At 38.5% G+C, this 21,423-nt stretch overlaps 1 protein-coding gene across 1 annotated transcript in view; it reads right to left on the bottom strand.

Annotated features, from left to right (window-relative positions):
* Positions 1 to 2,218: 2,218 nt before the first annotated feature.
* Positions 2,219 to 21,423, bottom strand: part of LOC120868618 (coiled-coil domain-containing protein 7-like) — a 121,823-nt gene continuing 102,618 nt past the window's right edge. The window contains exons 15-18 of the mRNA XM_040247329.1: positions 10,563 to 10,673; positions 9,598 to 9,729; positions 4,909 to 5,007; positions 2,219 to 2,226 (exon numbers count right to left, since the gene is read on the bottom strand). Coding sequence (XP_040103263.1) covers positions 2,219 to 2,226; positions 4,909 to 5,007; positions 9,598 to 9,729; positions 10,563 to 10,673 — 350 coding nt within the window. The remainder of the gene's footprint in view (positions 2,227 to 4,908; positions 5,008 to 9,597; positions 9,730 to 10,562; positions 10,674 to 21,423) is intronic.

Genomic DNA, 21,423 nt, shown 5'->3' with positions numbered 1-21,423 from the left:
TTTTTTTTTTTTTTTTTTTTTTTGGGCTCCAGAATCACTGCAGATGGTGATTGCAGCCACGAAATTAAAAGATGCATACTGCTTGGAAGGAAAGTTATGACCAACCTAGACAGCATATTGAAAAGCAGAGACATTACTTTGCCAACAAAGGTCCATCTAGTCAAGGCTATGGTTTTTCCAGTAGTCATGTATGGATGCGAGAGTTGGACTGTGAAGAAAGCTGAGTGCTGAAGAATTAATACTTTTGAACTGTGGTGTTGGAGAAGACTCTTGAGAGTCCCTTGGACTGCAAGGAGATCCAACCAGTCCATCCTAAAGGAGATCAGCCCTGGGTGTTCTTTGGAAGGAATGATGCTAAAGCTGAAACTTGAGTACTTTGGCCACCTCATGCGAAGAGTTGACTCATTGGAAAAGACTCTGATGCTGGGAGGGATTGGGGGCAGGAGGAGAAGGGGATGACAGAGGATGAGATGGCTGGATGGCATCACCGACTCGATGGACGTGAGTTTGAGTGAACTCCGGGAGTTGGTGATGGACAGGGAGGCCTGGTGTGCTGCAATTCATGGGGTCGCAAAGAGTCGGACAAGACTGAGCTACTGAACTGAACTGAATGTAGATCATCACATTAAAAGACAAAAGAAAAAAATCATTTGATCAATCAGAGATGCAGAAAAATTATTTTAAAAAATCTAAACCCTATTCATGATAAAAACTATAAGCAAACCAAGAATAGTGGGAACTTCCTCAATTTGATAAATGACATCTATCAAACCCAATAGATAACATCACACTTAACAGTGGAAAACTAAATGCTATCATTATCATATCAGGATAAATCAAGAATGTCTCTTCTCACAACTCCTACCCAGTATCATAGTGAAGTGAAGGTGAAAGTCAGTCAGTTGAGTCCAACTCTTTGCAACTCCATGGACTATACAGTCCATTGAATTCTCCAAGCCAGAATACTGGAGTGGGTAGCCTTTTCCTTTACCAGGGGATCTTCCCAACCTAGGGATCAAACCCAGGTCTCCCGTATTGCAGGCAGATTCTTTACCAGCTGAGCCACAAAGGAAGCCCCAAAATACTGGAGTGAGTAGCCTATCCCTTCTCTGGGGATCTTCCTGACCCAGGTTTCTTTAGCAGCTGAGCTATCAGGGAAGCCCTATCATAGTGAAAGTCCCACCAAAGTAATAAATCAAGTAAAGGACATAAAAAGTATATAAATTGAGAAAATTAAACAAAACTCTTCTTGTTAAATGATAACAGCAACAACACTCCTGGAATTATAAGCTGGCTATAGCAAGGTTTCCAGATACACATTAATATACACAAGTCAACTGATTTCCCATATATCAGGAGTGAACAACTGAAATTTGAAACTGACCATAATACCATTCACATTAGCATCAGTGATGAAATCTAACATATATAAAGGAGTCATCAAAGATTTAAAGTAGAGATTTTTCCATTTTCATGGATAGGAAGTTTCAATATTGTTAAACTGTCAGCTCTTTCCAAATTGATTCAGTGCAATCCCAATCAAAATCCCAACAAGTTATTTTGTGGATATTGATAAACTGATTCTAAACTTTATATGGAAAAGCAAAATACCTATGTTAGCTGACACAATATTGAAGAAAAACAAGGTGAGAGCACTGATGCCACCCAACTTCAAGACTTACTAAAAGCTACAGAAATAAGACAATTGGTGAAAGAACAGTCAAATATGTCAAGATAACAGAACAAAGAGATATAGACCTATACAAATACAGCCAATAATTTCTGACAGAAAAGCAAAAGCTCTTCAATGGAGAAAGGATTGTTTTTTCAACAAATAGTACTGACACAACGGAACAGCCAAATGTAAAAAAAAAAAAAAAAAAGTGAATCTAGACACAGATGTCACACCTGACTAACAATTAATACAGAATGGATCATAGACCTAAATGTAAAATACAAACCTATAAATGTCCTAGAAGGTAACACAGATGAACATTTTGGGGATCTCAAGTTTGGTGTTGATTTTTCAGGTAGAACACCAAAAGCACAATCCAAAAAAAAAAATTGATAAGTTGGACTTTATTAAGAAAAATATACATAAGACTTATGTTCTGTGAAAGACACTGTTAAGAGAGTGATAAAACAAGTCACAACTGGGAAAAAATATTCCAAGAACATATATCTGAAAAAGATTTGTTATCTAAAACATACAAAACTCTTAAAACTCTACAATTAGAAAAGAACACAATTATAACATGGGAAAAAATGTGAACAGATATTTTATCAAGGAAGTCATTTAGATGGCAAATAATATGAAAATATGTTCTCTCTATCATAAAGGAATTGAAAGTTAAAAGAACAGTGAGATATCGCTACATCAGTTCAGTTCACTTAAGTCGCTCAGTCATCTCCGACTCTTTGCGACCCCCTGAATTGCAGCACGCCAGGCCTCCCTGTCCATCACCAATTCCTGGAGTTCACTCAAACTCACGTCCATCGAGTTGGTGATGCCATCCAGCCATCTCATCCTCTGCCATCCCCTTCTCCTCCTGCCCCCAATCCCTCCCAGCATCAGAGTCTTTTCCAGTGAGTCAACTCTTCGCATGAGGTGGCCAAAGTATTGGAGTTTCAGCTTTAGCATCAGTCCTTCCAAAGAACACCCAGGACTGATCTCCTTTAGGATGGACTGATTGGATCTCCTTGCAGTCCAAGGGACTCTCAAGAGTCTTCTCCAACACCACAGTTCAAAAGCATCAATTCTTCGGCACTCAGCTTTCTTCACAGTCCAACTCTCACATCCATACATGACCACTGGAAAAACCATAGCCTTGACTAGACGGACTTTTGTTGGCAAAGTAATATCTGCTTTTCAATATGCTGTCTAGGTTGGTCATAACTTTCCTTCCAAGGAGTAAGTGTCTTTGAATTTCATGGCTGCAATCACCATCTATGGTGATTTTGGAGCCCAAAAACTTAAAGTCTCTCACTGTTTCCACTGTTTCCCCATCTATTTCCCATGAAGTGATGGGACCAGATGCCATGATCTTTGTTTTCTGAATATTGACCTTTAAGCCAACTTTTTCACTCTCTTCTTTCACTTTCATCAAGAGGCATTTTAGTTCTTCACTTTCTGCCATAAGGGTGGTGTCATCTGCATATCTGAGGTTATTGATATTTCTCCCAGCAATCTTGATTCCAGCTTGTGCTTCTTCCAGCCCAGCATTTCTCATGATGTACTCTGCATATAAGTTAAATAAGCAGGGTGACAATATACAGCCTTGATGTATTCCTTTTCATATTTGGAACCCGTCTGTTGTTCCATGTCTAGTTCTAACTGTTGCTTCCTGACCTGAGTATAGGTTTCTCAAGAGGCAGGTCAGGTGGTCTGGTATTCCCATCTCTTTCAGAATTTTCCAGTTTATTGTGATCCACATAGTCAAAGGCTTTGGCATGGTCAATAAAGCAGAAATAGATGTTTTTCTGGAACTCTCTTGCTTTTTCCATGATCCAGCAGATGTTAGCAATTTGATCTCTGGTTCCTCTGCCTTTTCTAAAAACCAGCTTGAACATCTGGAAGTTCATGGTTCACATATTGCTGAAGCCTGGCTTGGAGAATTTTGAGCATTACTTTACTAGCATCTGAGATGAGTGCAAAGCAAATACAATACCCAGTTGTGGATGTGACTGGTGATAGAAGCAAGGTCTGATGCTGTAGAGAGCAATATTGCATAGGAACCTGGAATGTCAGGTCCATGAATCAAGGCAAATTGGAAGTGGTCAAACAGGAGATGAAAGAGTGAAGGTCAACATTCTAGGAATCAGCGAACTAAAATGGACTGAATGGGTTAATTCAACTCAGATGACCATTATATCTACTACTGTGGGCAGCAATCCCTTAGCAGAAATGGAGTAGCCATCAAGGTCAACAAAAGAGTACTAAATGCAGTACTTGGATGCAATCTCATAAATGACAGAATGATCTCTGTTCATTTCCAAGGCAAACCATTCAATATCACAGTAATCCAAGTCTATGCCCCAACCAGTAACACTGAAGAAGCTGAAGTTGAATGGTTCTATGAAGACCTACAAGACCTTTTAGAACTAACACCCAAAAGAGATCACTACATAACTATAGCTAAAATCCAAATGCTGAAAGCAACAAATGATATCAGAAATTTGGAGCAATGGGAAACTTGGAGGAAAGCAAAACACTACAGCCACTTTGAGGATGGTTTGGCAGTTTACAAAGTTAATAGTTTTACCATATGATTTAGCAACCGTGTGAAAATTTATGTTGCCACAAAAGTTATGTAGTATCCAGCAAGTGTTAAGTTGTTTGTACACAATTAACAAAGAAACTGTTTGGCTTTTGGTTTAGGATCATTATGTCAAAAACTACTGACATCATACAAAACACCATGAACTTCTGTCTGAACTGTTTACAGAAGACAGAAGACTGTATACAAAAGACTGGATAACTACTTATCATAAGAAAGCAAATATGGCTACACTATTATCAGATAAAATAAATATTAAGTCAAAAAATATGTTCTTAGAGATAAAGAATATACTTTTATAGAGATGAAGGCTCATGTTTACCAGGTAAATATAACAAGTATAAATTCATATGCATTTAATAACATCACTTCCAAATATATGAACCAATCTGGCAAAAAACTACCTGGAAACACAAAGAAATCCACAATCTTAGAAGGAAAATTTAACATACATCTCTTAGTAACACAGAATAAACAGAACTTCAATTAAAGAAGAACCAAACACAGTAAATATATTTGATATAACAGATGTATACAAAAGATATGATTAAACATTCACAAACCTAAGACAGGATTTTTTGCTTTTTACTTTAATTAAAAATAAATTAGTATTGAAATTTATCATACTTACTATTCAGGGTTTCCATTTTGCCAGCTCTAAGTTTCTCAGTTTGAGACTGGCTTTTTGATCCAACTTCATCCTCAGATGATATGTCTCTTGCTTTCTGAGCTGTAAGAAAGATGTTTTTAATCCATTAAGTAGAGAACTGGATTTACTGAAAATCTTCTGTAATTCAAACACACTTCAATTATCTAGGAATATTTCTTCTCATAGTTTGAAACAATAAAGCCAAATACCACATTATTGAGATAGTGAATTATAGAGTAAGTATGTGAAGTGTAGAGAGATGTGAAATGTACAGGGACTTTTCAAAAGAATAGTTTTATGAGGTATTTACATTTTAGGATTAAATGTGATATTTTCTTAACAGATATGGATGAGGAAAAAAAATGATAAATAGTATATTTAAATATTTAGAACATTCATACTGGATTAAAAAATAACTAATTAGGATTTCCCTGGTGGCACAGTGCATAAGAATCTGCCTGCCAATGTAGGGGACATCGGTTCAAACCCTGGTCCAGGAAGATTTCACAAACGGCAGAGCACTAAGCCCACGCACCACAACTACTGAAGCCTGCATGTCCTAGAGCTAGCACGTTGCAACTACTGAAGCCTGTGTGCCTAGAGCCTGTGCTCAGCAACGAGAAGCTCTCACAAAGAGAAGCCTATGCACCACAACGAGAGAGTAGCTCCTGCTCTCTGCAACTAGAAAAATCCCGAGTGCAACAATGAAGATCCAATATAAATAAATACAGCAGTGTGTACATGTAAAATTTAAAAAAAAATTGCTGAAAAATATTAGGGAAGGTTTAAATAGAGAAATATATTTAAAAACAAAAAAATCTAAAAACCAAACAAAAATTAGCAATTATATACAACTAAATCATAATATGAAAAGGTTAAGAACAGAGGGATAAAAAAATCATTCTATGCAAATAGTTACATAAAGATACTATGCCAACATCAGATAAAATAAAGGTACAAAAGTTACTACAAAATGTCCATCATAAAGACAGAATTTCAGTTCACTAAGAACATATAACAAATGAAAATCTGCATATTTATTATACATACTTATATGTAATATATCACCTATATATATGACATATATCATGCATCTGTATTTTTACATATAATAAAGCTTTAGAAACATAAAACTGAAATTGACAGAACAAAGAGTAATGGAAAAATAAAGACAGTAGTTGAATTTAACATACCTTTCTCACAAATGATAAAATAAACATAGAACTTCAATGAAATTAAGAAGGTAAAAACATCATAGTTAATCAACTTCACCTAATGGAGAACATACATACACAAACAAACACGTATTTGTTATGTATATGTGTGCATATAAGTATAAATGATACATATATAGCATATATTCCTGTCTTCAACTGGATAAATATTAAAGAACTGGAGAAAATTAATTAAAAATCATTATACGATATTCTTACTACAAAGCCTCACTTTTCTGGCAGTTCCAAGTGTCTTAATTTGAGATGAGTTTTATAAGATTTAAACTTTTTCTTTAGGTGTAAGATTTCATCTGACATCTCATCCATTTTTTCAGCTACAAGTTATAGAGGCTCTTAATCCAATAAAAAGTAAAACAGCTGGACTGTGAAATCCTTGATTATGTATACTAAGAACTTAAATTTTCCATCCAATTTTACAAGTAAATACACACAATTTAAACAAATGATCAAACCATCCTGCCCTTGCCCACCCCATCCCCTAACTGATAGCGCATTTTCAAAATGGACTATGAAATTAAGTATAAAATCATCAGAGTGGTTTCCTTAAAGTATGTGGAAGACTTGTTACTGCATACAAAAACTTAAAAAGTTGTAATTAGACTTTATTGTACTAAGGATATTCATATTTAAAAATACTTTAAAACTTTTAACAACATATACAATGGGTTTAAAAGTTAAACTGATTAAAAAGTATTGGGGCTGGTACACGGGGATGACCCAGAGAGATGTTGTGGGGCCGGGGGCCGGGCGGGGGGTTCATGTGTAGGAACGCATGTACACCCGTGGTGGATTCATGTCAATGTATGGCAAAACCAATACAGAATTGTAAAGTAAAATAAAAAATAAATTAATTAATTAAAAAAAATAAAATAAAATGAAAAAAAAAAGTAATAATTTCAAAATAAGGAAAGAAATAGAAAGAAATCTGAATCAGGTGCAAAAGTTAGAAAGCACCCAAAAAAGGAAACACTTAAATTTAAATATATTAGTAAGTACAATAATTATAAGTGGATTACATGTTGTTGGGCCAGACAATGACAGTCACACTGGATTTATAAACGATTTAACTATAATATATAAGAGATGTCACTGGTTTATAAGAATATAAAAAAGATATGCAAATATGAACCGAAAGAAATCTGTAGTAGTTATATCAATGTCATACAAGCTAAGATTTTAATCAAAAGACCTTACTGGAGACAGACTAAGATGGTACTATTCTCATAAAAACATTAAATAGAGAATCAGAAATCTGCATGGAACCTCTAGGTTTACAAGTTATGTTAGTTATCCTACAATATTGTACCTTATCTTTAAATGATATAAACAAATCATTGTCTATTTGAAGTGCAAACATCATGTGAATATGTTTTTCACATGTATATATGAAGCAGTCATTACTTTCCTGATATACAGATGCATCAAAGACATTTAAAGCAACAGTTAGAACTGGACATGGAACAACAGACTGGTTCCAAATAGGAAAAGCAGTACGTCAAGGCTGTATGTTGTCACCCTGCTTATTTAACTTATATGCAGAGTACATCATGAGAAACACTGGGCTGGATGAAGTACAAGCTGGAATCAAGACTGCCAGGAGAAATGTCAATAACCTCAGATATGCAGATGATACCACCGTATGGCAGAAGGTGAAGAAGAACTAAAGAGCATCCTGATGAAAGTGAGAGAGGAGAGTGAAAAAGTTGGCTTAAAACTCAACATTCAGAAAATGAAGATCATGGCATCCGGTCCCATAACTTCATGGTAAATAGATGGAGAAACAGTGGAAACAGTGAGAGACTTTATGTTTTGGGGCTCCAAAATCACTGCAGATGGTGACTGCAGCCAAGAAATTAAAAGACGCTTACTCCTTGGAAGGAAAGTTATGACCAACTGAGACAGCATATTAAAAAGCAGAGATATTACTTTGCTGACAAGGGTCTGTCTAGTCAAAGCTATGGTTTTTCCAGTAGTCATGTATGGATGCGAGAGTTGGATTGTGAAGAAAGCTGAGCGCCGAAGAATTGATGCTTTTGAACTGTGGTGTTGGAGAAGACTCTTGAGAGTCCCTTGGACTGCAAGGAGATCCAACAAGTCCATCCTAAAGGAGATCAGTCCTGGGTGTTCTTTGGAAGGACTGATGTTGAAGCTGAAACTCTAATACTTTGCCCACCTGATGAGAAGAGCTGACTCACTGGAAAAGACCCTGATGCTGGGAAAGATTGAAGGTCGGAGGAGAAGGGGACGACAGAGGACAAGATGGTTGGATGGCATCACCGACTCAATGGACATGAGTTTGGATAAACTCCAAGAGTTGGTAATGGACAGGAAGGCCTGGCATGCTGCAGTCCATGGAGTTGCAAAGAGTTGGACATGACTGAGGGAATGAACTGAACTAAACAAATATATTTAATTTGGAAATAATACTATTACTATAAACATTATTATAAATACTTACATTAAAAATTATTATTTAGTTTTCTTATAGTATTTGTAGTTTTGAATAAAGGTTAAAATATTTGGTATGAAATATGGCCAAGCAAAACACATATGATAAAGAACATAGTAAAAGACTGAAAGAAATATATCAATAGGAAACATAGTGGAATTGCACTTAAATATATCAATAATCAGATTATGAGAGGTAATTAAAAGGTCAGGCTGAATTCTATAAGTTTCTTACCAGAAATTCAGCAAAATCACAAAGATACAGGAAAATTAAAGTAACAGGAGAGAAAAAAATGTATCGTGCAAATACCAACCAAAAGAAAGTTTGTGGAGCTACACTGATAGCAGATAAGGTAGTTTTAAAGGAAAATAAATAAAAACTATAAAAATAATGAAGCCTCTCCATTAGGATAAAATGCTCTGTCTCCAAGAATAATGTCACTTTAAAATTTATAGGCACAAAAATAATAGAATATCACAAGATATAAACCAAAGCCTGTCACAACTACAAAAATAGAGAAATTCACAAAGTGTAAGATATAACACATTTAAGTCAGTGATTACAAAAGAAAGAGATACACCATCAATAAAGGTCTGAAGCACAGTGAGAATGCACAGTGGGCACTGGCGCAGTCCAAAGTGCACTGGGCTTCCCGGGTGGCTCAGGCAGTGAAGAGTCTGCCTGCAATACAGGAGACCTGGGTTCAATCCCTGGGCTGGAAGATCCCCTGGAGAAGGAAATGGTAACCCACTCCGGTATTCTTGCCTGGAGAATCCCTTGGACAAAGGAGCCTGGCAGGCTGCAGTCTACAGGGTCGCAAGAGTAGGACACAACTGAACGACTAAGTGCACAGCACGCAAATTCAGCATTGGGCACGATGAGAGTAATTACTAAATAAGCAAATGGTTGAAGATATATTCATAAACAAAAAACAGCATTCTGAAATTAATTACCTACAGTTTATAAGATTTATGTTTAATTACTTACCGTCACGATTCTCCTTTTTGATAGCTCTAGGTTTCTGAGTTTGGGATTGCTTTCTTGAAAACAAATCCTTCTTCTCAGGATGTAGATTTTCAACTGTTATCATATCATTTTTCTGGTTGTGAAAAGGATATGCTAGGTAGAAAAACGTACATGTATAATGGAACTTCTGGATATGCCAAATAATCAAATTTTCTTTGCATAGAGCTGAACTAAGAAACATCATGTGAATAATTGTCATGAGTGTCTGTGAAAGCAGTTTTTGTTACTGAGTGACCAACCTAGATAGTATATTGAAAAGCAGAGATATTATTTTGCCAACAAAGGTCCATCTAGTCAAGGCTATGGTTTTTCCAGTGGTCATGTATGGATGTCACAGTTGGACTGTGAAGAAAGCTGAGCACTGAAGAATTGATGCTTTTGAACTGTGGTGTTGGAGAAGACTCTTGAGAGTCCCTTGGACTGCAAGGAGATCAAACTAGTCCATCCTAAAGGAGATCAGTCCTTGGTATTCTTTGGAAGGACTGATGCTGAAGCTGAAACTCCAATACTTTGGCTACCTCATGTGAAGAGTTGACTCTTTGGAAAAGACCCTGATGCTGGGAGGGATTGGGGGCAGGAGGAGAAGGGGACAACAGAGGATGAGATGGTTGGAATGAATCACCAACTCGATGGACATGAGTTTGAGTGAACTCTGGGAGTTGGTGATGGACAGGGAGGCCTGGCGTGCTGTGATTCATGGGGTTGCAAAGAGTTGGACATGACTGAGTGACTGAACTGGACTATTAACTGTGCAAATACCAACAAAATGGTATCATTACTTTTGCCATTGTTCTCAAATTATCTTAGGTCATTCATTTTGACTTCTATAAAATATATGCTCAAATACATATTCATGAACCGAAGGAAAAAAAAGTCTTCTGATGAGTTTAAAATCATTTAACATTTGCTTTAATTATTATACTTACTATAGCGTCTTTCCTCTTGAGAAGCTATCTGTTTCTTCACTTGCTTTTGGGGTTTTGAAACTGAATCTTCATTCACAAGCAGAGGATTTTGACCTGATGCTCCAAAATAACCTACATAAAAAGATGCATTTAGTCGATTACATGGAAAAATAGAACTATTGGGCCATCTTTAGATTTCAAATTTATAATAAGGGTACAGTAGAATTTTCTCTCATTTTTATGAAGTCATAAGTCATTGACTAATATTATAATGCTAGATCTGTCATAAAACTAGATGTTGTTGAAGCTATTTCATTATATAAATTTTCCTAAGCAGCAAGTATATTTTATTTATTCTTTTTTTGGAGGGGAAATTGGCTTTAAAAAATATATAAACTTATTTATTTTAATTGGAGGCTAATTACTTTACAATATTGTAGTGGTTTTGCCATACATAAATCTGCCATGGGTGTACATGTGTTCCCCATCCTGAACCACCCTCCCACCTCACTCCCCATCCCATCCCTCTGGGTCATCCCAGTGCAACAGTCTGAAGTACCCTGTCTCATGCATTGAACCTAGACTTGTGATGCATTTCACATATGATAATATACATGTTTCAATGCCATTCTCCCTAATCAGCCAACCCTCGCCCTCTCCCACAGAGTCCAGAAGACTGATCTATACATCTGTGTCTCTTTTGCTGTCTCGCATATAGGATTATTGTTACCATCCTTCTGAATTCCATATATATGTGTTAGTATAATGTATTGGTGCTTTCCTTTCTGGCTTACTTCACTCTGTATAATAGGCTCCAGTTTGATCCACCTTATTGGAACTGATTCAAACGTATTCTTTTTAATGGCTGAGTAATACTCCATTGTGTATCTGTACCACCGTTTTCTTATCCATTTGTTTGCCGATGGACATCTAGGTTGCTTCCATGTCTTGGCTATTATAAACAGTGCTGTGATGAACATTGGGGTACATGTGTCTCTTTCAATTCTGGTTTCCTCAGTGTGTATGCCCAGTAGTGGAATTGCTGGATCATATGGTAGTTCTATTTCCAGTTTTTTCAGGAATCCCCACACTGTTCTCCATAGTGGCTGTACTAGTTTGCATTCCCACCAACAGTGTAAGAGGGTTCCCTTTTCTCCACACCCTCTCCAGCATTTATTGCTTGTAGACTTTTGGATAGCAACCATTCTGACTGGTGTGAAATGGTACCTCATTGTGGTTTTGATTTGCATTTCTCTGATAATGAGTGATGTTGAGCATCTTTTCATGTGTTTGTTAGCCATCTGTATGTCTTCTTTGGAGAAGTGTCTGTTTACTTCTTTGGCCCATTTTTTGATTGGGTCATTTATTTGGCTGGAATTGAGCTGCATGAGCTGCTTGTATATTTTTGAGATTAACTCTTTGTCAGTTGCTTCATTTGCTAATATTTTCTCCCATTCTGAAGGCTGTCTTTTCACCTTGATTATAGTTTCCTTCATTGTGCAAAGGCTTTTAAGTTTTGGTTCCATTTGTTTATTTTTGCTTTTATTTCCATTACTCTGGGAGGTGGGTCATAGAGGATGTTGCTGTGATTTATGTCACAGAGTGTTTTGCCTATGTTTTCTTCTAGGAGTTTTATAGTTTCTGGTCTTACGTTTAGATCTTTAATCAATTTTGAATTTATTTTTGTGTACGGTGTTGGAAAGTGTTCTAGTTTCATTCTTTTACAAGTGGTTGACCAGTTTTCCCCAGCACCACATGTTAAAGAGATTGTCTTTTCTCCGTTGTATATTCTTGCCTCCATTGTCAAAGACAAGGTGTCCATAGGTGCATGGATTTATCTCTGGGCTTTCTAGTTTATTCCATTGATCTATATTTCTGTCTTTGTGCCAGTACCATACTATCTTGACGACTGTAGCTTTGTAGTATAGCCTGAAGTCAAGCAGGTTGATTCCTCCAGTTCCATTCTTCTTTCTCAAGATTGCTTTGGCTATTCAAGTTTTTTTTTGTATTTCCATACAAACTGTGAAAATTATTTGTTCTAGTTCTGTTAAAAATACTGTTGGTAGCTTGATAGGGATTGCATTGAATCTATTTGCTTTGGGTAGTATACTCATATTCACTATATTGATTCTTTCAATCCATGAACATGGTTTATTTCTCTATTTGTGTCCTCTTTGATTTCTTTCATCAGTGTTTTATAGTTTTCTATATATAGGTAGGTCTTTAGTTTCTTTTGGTAGATATATTCCTGAGTATTTTATTCTTTTCACTGCAATGGTGAATGGAATTGTTTCCTTACTTTCTCTGTTTTCTCATTGTTAGTGTATAGGAATGCAAGGGATTTCTGTGTGTTGATTTTATATCCTGCAACTTTACTATATTCATTGATTAGCTCTAGTAATTTTCTGGTGGAGTCTTTAGGGCTTTCTACATAGAGGATCATGTCATCTGCAAACAGTGAGAGTTTTACTTCTTCTTTTCCAATTTGGATTCCTTTTCTTTTTCTGCTCTGATTGGTGTGGCCAAAGCTTCCAAAACTATTGAGCAGTAGTGGTGAGAGTGTGCACCCTTGTCTTGTTCCTGACTTTAGGGGAAATACTTCCAATTTTTCACCACTGAGGATAATGTTTGCTGTGGATTTGTCATATACAGCTTTTATTATGTTGAGGTATGTTCCTTCTATTCCTGCTTTTTGGAGAGTATTTATCATATACGGATTTTAAATTTTGTCAAAGGCTTTCTCTTCATCTACTGAGATAATCATATGGTTTCTATTTTTCAATTTGTTAAAGTGATGGATTATGTTGATTGATTTGCAGATATTGAAGAATCCTTGCATCCCTGGGATAAAGCCCACTTGGTCATGGTGTATGATCTTTTTAATATGTTGTTGGATTCTATTTGCTAGAATTTTGTTAAGGATTTTTGCATGTATGTTCATCAGTGATATTGGCCTGTAGTTTTCTTTTTTTGTGGCATCTTTGTCAGGTTTTGGTATTAGGGTGATGGTGGCCTCATAGAATGAGTTTGGATGTTTACCTTCCTCTGCAATTTTCTGGAAGAGTTGGAGTATGATAGGTGTTAGCTCTTCTTGAAATTTTTGGTAGAATTCAGCTGTCAAGCTGTCTGGTCTTGGGCTTTTGTTTGCTGGAAGATTTCTGATTACAGTTTCAATTTCCATGCTTGTGATGGGTCTGTTAAGATTTTCTATTTCTTCCTGGTTCAGTTTTGGAAAGTTGTACTTTTCTAAGAATTTGTCCATTTCTTCCAAGTTGCCCATTTTATTGGCACATAGTTGCTGGTAGTAGTCTCTTATGATCCTTTGTATTTCTGTGTTGTCTGTTGTGATCTCTCCATTTCTAATTTTGTTGATTTGATTCTTCTCCCTTTGTTCCTTGATGAGTCTGGCTAATGGTTTGTCAACTTTATTTAGTCAAAGAACCAGCTTTAGGCTTTGTTGATTTTTGCTATGGTCTGTTTTGTTTATTTTGCATTTATTTCTGCCCTAATTTTTAAGATTTCCTTCCTTTCTACTAACCCTGGGTTTCTTCATTTCTTCCTTTTCTAGTTGCTTTAGGTATAGAGTTAGGTTAGTTGACTTTTTTCTTGTTTCTTGAGGTAAGCCTGTATTGCTATGAACCTTCCCCTTGGCACTGCTTTTACAGTGTCCCATAGGTTTTGGGTTGTTGTGTTTTCATTTTCATTCATTTCTATGCATATTTTGATTTCTTTTTTGATTTCGTCTGTGATTTGTTGGTTATTCAGTAGTGTGTTTTTCAGCCTCCACATGTTGGAATTTTTAATAGTTTTTCTCCTGTAACTGAAATGTAATCTTACTGCATTGTGGCCAGAAAGATGCTTGGAATGATTTCCATTTTCTTGAATTTACCAAGGCTAGATTTATGGCTCAGGATGTGATCTATCCTGGAGAAGGTTCCATGTGCGCTTGAGAAAAAGGTGAAATTCATTGTTTTGGGGTGAAACGTCCTATAGGTATCAATTAGGTCTAACTGGTCCATAGTCATTTAAAGTTTGTGTTTCCTTGTTAATTTTTTTTTTTTAGTTGATCTATCCATAGGTGTGAGTGGGATATTAAAGTCTCCCACTATTCCTGTGTTATTGTTATTTTCTCCTTTCAGACTTGTTAGCATTTGCCTTACATATTGCAGTGCTCCTATGTTGGGTGCATATATATTTATATTGTTATATCTTCTTCTTGGATGAATCCCTTGATCATTATGCAGTGTCTTTCTTTGTCTCTTTTCAAAGCCTTTATTTTAAAGTCTATTTTATTTGATATGAGTATTGCTACTTCTGCTTTGTTTTGGTCTCTATTTGCATGGAATGTCTTTTTCTAGCCCTTCACTTTCAGTCTGTATGTGTCCCTTGTTTTGAGGTGGGTCTCTTGTAGACAACATATATAGGGGTCTTTTTTTGGTATCCATTCAGCCAGTCTTTGTCTTTTGGTTGGGGCATTCAACCCATTTACATTAAAGGTAATTATTAATAACTGGACATGGAACAACAGACTGGTTCCAAATAGGAAAAGGAGTACATCAAGGCTGTGTATCATCACCCTGCTTATTTAACTTATATGCAGAGTACATCATGAGAAACGCTGGGCTGGAAGAAGCACAAGCTGGAATCAAGTTTGCCAGGAGAAATATCAATAACCTCAGATATGCAGATGACACCATCCTTACGGCAGAAAGTGAAGAGGAACTAAAAAGCCTCTTGATGAAAGTGAAAGAGGAGAGTGAAAAAGTTGGCTTAAAGCTCAACATTCAGAAAATGAAGATCATGGCACCTGGTCTCATCACTTCATGGCAAATAGATGGGGAAACAGTGGAAACAGAGTCAGATTTTATTTTTCTGGGCTCCAATATCACTGCAGATGGTGACTGCAGCCATGAAATTAAAAGACACTTATTCCTTAGAAGGAAAGTTATGACCAACCTAGATAGCATATTCAAAAGCAGAGATATTACTTTGCCAACAAAGGTCCATCTAGTCAAGGCTATGGTTTTTCCAGTGGTCATGTATGGATGTCACAGTTGGAATTGAGGAAAGCTGAGTACCAAAGAATTGATCCTTTTGAACTGTGGTGTTGGAGAAGACTGTTGAGAATCTCTTGGACCCCAAGTCCATCCTAAAGGAGAGCAGTCCTGGGTATTCATTGGAAGGACTGATGTTGAAGCTGAAACTCCAACACTTTGGCCACCTCATGCTTAGAGTTGACTCATCAGAAAAGACCCTGATTCTGGGAGGGATTGGGGGCAGGGGGACAAGGAGACGACAGAGGATGAGATGGTTGGATGGCATCACCGACTCAATGGACATGAGTTTGGGTAAACTCTGGGAGTTGGTGATGGACAGGGAGGCCTGGAGTGCTGCGATTCATGGGGTCGCAAAGAGTTGGACTTGACTGAGTGACTGAACTGATGATCCTATTGCCATTTACTTTGTTCTTTTGCGTTTGAGTTTATACACCCCTGTGTTTCCTGTCTAGAGAAGATCCTTTAGCATTTGTTGGAGAGCTGGTTTGGTGGTGCTGAATTCTCTCAGCTTTTGCTTGTCTGTAAACCTTTTGATTTCTCCTTCATATTTGAATGAGATCCTTGCTGGGTACCATAATCTACGCTGTAGGTTTTTCTCTTTCATCACTTTAAGTATGTCCTGCCAGTCCCTTCTGGCCTGAAGACTTTCTATTGAAAGATCAGCTATTAAACTTATGGGGATCCCCTTTTGTGTTATTTGTTGTTTTTCCCTTGCTGTTTTTAATATTTGTTCTTTGTGTTTGATCTTTGTTAATTTGATTAATATGTGTCTTGGGGTGTTTCACCTTGGGTTTATCCTGTTTGGGACTCTCTGGGTTTCTTGGACTTAGATGATTATTTCCTTCCCTATTTTAGGGAAGTTTTCAACTATTATCTCCTCAAGTATTTTCTCATGGTGTTTCTGTCTTCTTCTTCTGGGACTCCTGTGATTCGAATGTTGGGGCATTTAACATTGTCCCAGAGGTCTCTGAGATTTTCCTCACTTCAATTCTTTTTTCTTTTTTCCTGTCTGCTTCATGCAGGAGACCTGGGTTCGATCCCTGGGTCGGGAAGATCCCCTGGAGAAGGAAATGGCAACCCACTCCAGTACTCTTGCCTGGAGAATCCCATGGAGGGAGGAGCCTGGTAGGCTGTAGTCCATGGGGTTGCAGAGAGTTGGATACGACTTGACTTTCACTTTCACTTTCTCTCTTCTACCTCACTTATCCTATCTTCTGCCTCTGTTATTCTACTGCTGGTTCCCTCCAGAACGTTTTTGATCTCATGTTTTCACTGCATTATTCATTATATATTGACTCTTTTTTATTTCTTCTAGGTCCTTGTTAAACATTTCTTGACTTTTCACAATCCTTGTCTCAAGGCCATTTATCTGTAACTCCATTTTGTTTTCAAGATTTTGGATCATTTTCACTATCTTTATCTGAATTCTTTTTCAGGTAGATTCCTTACCTCTTTCTCTTTTGTTTGGTTTGTTGGGCATTTATCCTGTTCCTTTAACTGCTGAATATTTCTCTGCCTTTTCATTGTTTAGATTGCTGTGTTTGGGGTGGCCTTTCCGTCTTTTGACAGTTTGTGGTTTTTCTTTATTGTGGAGGTTCCTCGCTGTGGGTAGTATTGGACAGGTAGCTTGTCAAGGTTTCCTGGTTAGGGAGCTTGTGTCAGTGTTCTGGTGGATGGAGCTGGATTTCTTCTCTCTGGAGTGCAATGAAGTGTCCAGTAGTGAGTTTTGAGATGTCAGTGGTTTTAGTGTGACTTTGGACAGCCTGTATATTGAAGCTCAGGGCAATGTTCCTGTGTTGCTGGAGAATTTGTGTGGTATGTCTTGCTCTGGAACTTGTGGGCCCTTGGGTGGTGCCTGGCTTCAGTGTAGGTATGGAGGCTTTTGGATGAGCTCTTATCAATTAATGTTCCCTGCAGTCAGGAGTTCTCTGGTGTTTTCAGATTTTGGACTTAAGCCTCCTGCCTCTGGTTTTCAGTCTTATTCTTACAGTAACTTCAAGACTTCTCCATCTATACAGCACTTATGATAAAACATCTAGGTTAATGATGAAAAGTTTCTCCACAGTGAGGGCCACCTGAAGATGTTCTCAGAGTTACATGGAGAAGAGAAGAGGGAGGAGGGAGATAGAGGTGACCAGGAGGAGAAGAGGGGGAGTCAAAAGGGGAGAGAGCAAGTTAGCCAGTAATCAATTCCCTATGTGCTCTCAACAGTCTGGACCCCTCAGAGATGTTCATGGAATTACACAGAGAAGAGAAGAGGGAGGAAGGAGACAGAGGTGATCAGGAAGAGAAAAGGGGAAATCAATCGGAGAGAGACAGATCCAGCCTGTAATCAGTTCCCTAAGTGTTCTCCACAGCCCGGAACACACAAAGAGATTCACAGAGTTGGGTAGAGAAGAGAAGGGGGAGGAAGGAGATAGAGCCGACCTGATGGAGAGAAAGGAGAGTCAACAGGGGGAGAGAGCAATCAAGCCAGTAATCACACTCCCAAGTAAAAATGGGTACTGCAGATTGGGTTCTTAAAGGTACAAAGTTGATAACAAATACCAGAGAGCAAAGAATAAAAATCTAGAGTAGAGGTTAGACTCTCAAAAATACAATATTAAAAATACAAAACAAAGTCACAAACATAAAATATATATATGAAGTTTGCTTTAAAAATAGGGTCTTTTTTTTTTTTTTGCAAAGTACATCATGAGAAACGCTGGGCTGGATGAAGCACAAGCTGGAATCAAGATTGTTGGGATAAATATCAATAACCTCAGATATGCAGATGATGCCACCCTTAGGGCAGAAAGTGAAGAGGAACTAAAGACCCTCTTGATGAAAGTGAAAGAGGAGAGTAAAAGGTTTGGCTTAAAGCTCAACATTCAGAAAACGAAGACCATGGTATCTGGTCCCATCACTTCATGGCAAATAGATGGGCAAATAGTGGAAACAGTGTCAGACTTCATTTTTTGGGGCTCCAAAATCACCGCAGATGGTGACTGCAGCCATGAAATTCAAAGATGCTTACTCCTTGGAAGAAAAGTTATGACCAACCTAGACAGCATATTCAAAAGCAGAGACATTACTTTGCCAACAAAGGTCCGTCTAGTCAAGGTTATGGTTTTTCCAGTAGTCATGTATGGATAAGAGAGTTGGACTGTGAAGAAAGCTGAGCAACAAAGAATTGATGCTTTTGAATTGTGGCGTTGGAGAAGACTCCTGAGAGTCCCTTGGACTGCAAGGATATCCAAACAGTCCATTCTAAAGGAAATCAGTCCTAGGTGTTCTTTTGAAGGACTGATGCTAAAGTGAAACTCCCATACTTTGGCCACCTCATGTGAAGAGTTGACTCATTGGAAAAGACCTTGATGCTGGGAGGGATTGGGGGCAGGAGGAGAAGGGGACGACAGTGGATGAGATGGTTGGATGGTATCACCGACTTGATGGCCGTGAGTTTGAGTGAATTCCAGGAGTTGGTGGTGGACAGGGAAGCCTGGCATGCTGTGATTCATGGGGTCGCAGACAGTCTGACGTGACTGAGTGACTGAACTGAACTAAAGTAGGTCATAAAAATGAAAATTAAAGGAGTAATAAAGGACTTTTAAAAAAAGTTTAAAAAATTTAAAAAATGATAAAAGTAAAAAATATATCTAGGAATTTCTCCGGAGCTGTTGTGGACAGCGTGGGATCAGTTCAGTTTTAGATAGTTCCTTGATCCAGCTTATACTTCTCAAGATCTATAGGCCCTTTCCAACGTAGTCAGTGCTAACTACAGGGTTTTAATCTGTTGCACCTGTCACTTCCAAAGCCATTCCCTCTGTTTATTTTAGCTTCTTCTGTTTGCTGGTCTCTCAGTGTCTAATTTCCACCCTGACACCAGGGGGTGAAGGTGGTCACTTATTTAGGCTCACTTGTTCAGTCCTGCTGTGGGGAGGGAAGAACACTGCAAACAAATATCACTGGCGTGTATGGGGAGTGCTCGCAGTGTTTCTACTGCACTGGGTTTGCCCCCGCTCAGGGCATGTGTGCTTTCATGGTCTCCACTGCTCAGGCTCCAGGTTCCTCTGCCAGGAACTGTCTGAGGCTGGCCCTGGGTTGCGTGCACTTTCCAGGTCTAAGCCGCTCAGGTTCAGGTTCTTGGGTACTCCACAAAGGCGCAGACTCAGTTGGGCTTGCGTTTTGTGCCCTTCCCAGGTCCGAGCAGTTCTGGTGACCAGGTGCTTGGCGAGCGCAGTCACCTCCATGTGGGGGGTGGGGGGTGGGGGGTGGGGGGTGTCTTATCGCCTCCCCCGTCACAGCCGCTCGATTTTCTGGGTGTAAAATGGGCGTGCCTTCTCAGGTGTGCTGTGTGTCTTTTGGGGAGCTGATCTCTGGTGGTGACCCTCCTGGCAGATGTCAACAGTCTAGAATTCCAAGCAGTCTTGGTAGCAATGAAGCCTGCTTACAGTGTGGTAGAGGATGCCTCTCTGGGGCCGTGATTGCCCCTTTATGGCTCTGGCTGCAACCCCCCACCTCCTGCTTGTCTCTGACAGGGGATGGGCTGGTCTGCAGCCTGCTAGCTCTCCTCTGGTATTTGCTCAGTCCTTTGTTCTGTGAATGGGCCTGGCAGTGCCTTAGGTTAGGGCTTTTTGTGGGACAGTTCTCTCCCTCTCTCTGTGGCTATCCCACAGTTTGGGTTGCTATCTCAGGTTAGTTCCTCAGATTGCCCTTAGGGCATTCTAGCCCAGTCCTTACCCTAAGCAATGCAGCCTGCGCCTCCCTGTTCAGCCCCCACTTGCTGGTGGTGGATGCGAGCACTGGGAGTTGCCATTAGACACGTAATCTGTGGGGTTTAATTATTGATTTATTTATTTTTCCTCCCAGTTTTGTTGCCCTCTGAGATTCCAAGACTCCCCACAGACCTGCCAATGAGAGTGTTTCCTGATGTTTGGAAACTTCTCCTAAGACTCCCTTCCCAGGATGGATCTCCATCCCTACCTCTTTTGTCTCTCTTTGTATCTTTTATATTTTGTCCTACCTCCTTTTGAAGACAATGGGCTGCCTTTCTGGGTACCTGATGTCCTCTGCCAGCATTCAGAAGTTGTTTTGTAGAATTTGCTCAGCGTTCAAATGTTCTTTCAGTGAAATTTGTGGGGGAGAAAGTGGCCTCCCTGTCCTATTCCTCTGCTATCTTAGGATTGCACCCCCCAGCAAGTATATTTTATTCTGGTCTTCAGATTTCATGAGCTATTTATACTTTAGGTTAATACATAATAATAGACCAAACAATGAAAATGCCTGTGTAGAAAGTCATTCATTAATTATAAAACACAGCCATCTAAATGTTCAAGCATAGGAGATTGGTTGACTAAAGTGATTATGTATACCACAAGTATGGTATTGGTATAATGTAAATATGCTACAATGGTAGATAATTCTGTATGTATATACATATACACACACATACATACTATATATAGTATATAAATATCTGAACATAGAGAGGGACATTCACTTCCCTTATTATCAATACATCAGATGCTTGCCAGATGTCATGGCATGGGAAAATGAAAGTGGTGGGGACACTGGTAGAGCTCCTGCCCTTTCATGTTTAGACTCTTACTAATACTATTGCAGTAAGTGAATAAAGACTTTTTACTTTCAGTTTGGTTCACTGTCTTTACTTTCAGTTTTGGTTCACTAACTACCTTCACAACTGATAGCTCTCTTTTCAGTGACAAATAATGGCAGGCAGGGTGGCCCAATTAAGTACAATGTCTTTCTGGAAAAGTAAAAAGCATGAAGATCCACCTGGGCATTTTGGGGAAATGCCAGACAAGACTACAAGGCTTGTTGGG

This window comes from Oryx dammah, unplaced genomic scaffold (assembly GCF_014754425.2).
Source record: "Oryx dammah isolate SB20612 unplaced genomic scaffold, SCBI_Odam_1.1 HiC_scaffold_10, whole genome shotgun sequence".
NCBI lineage: Eukaryota > Metazoa > Chordata > Mammalia > Artiodactyla > Bovidae > Oryx > Oryx dammah.
The sequence above is the reverse complement of the archived record's forward strand: the minus strand, read 5'-3'. Positions and strand labels throughout refer to the sequence as shown.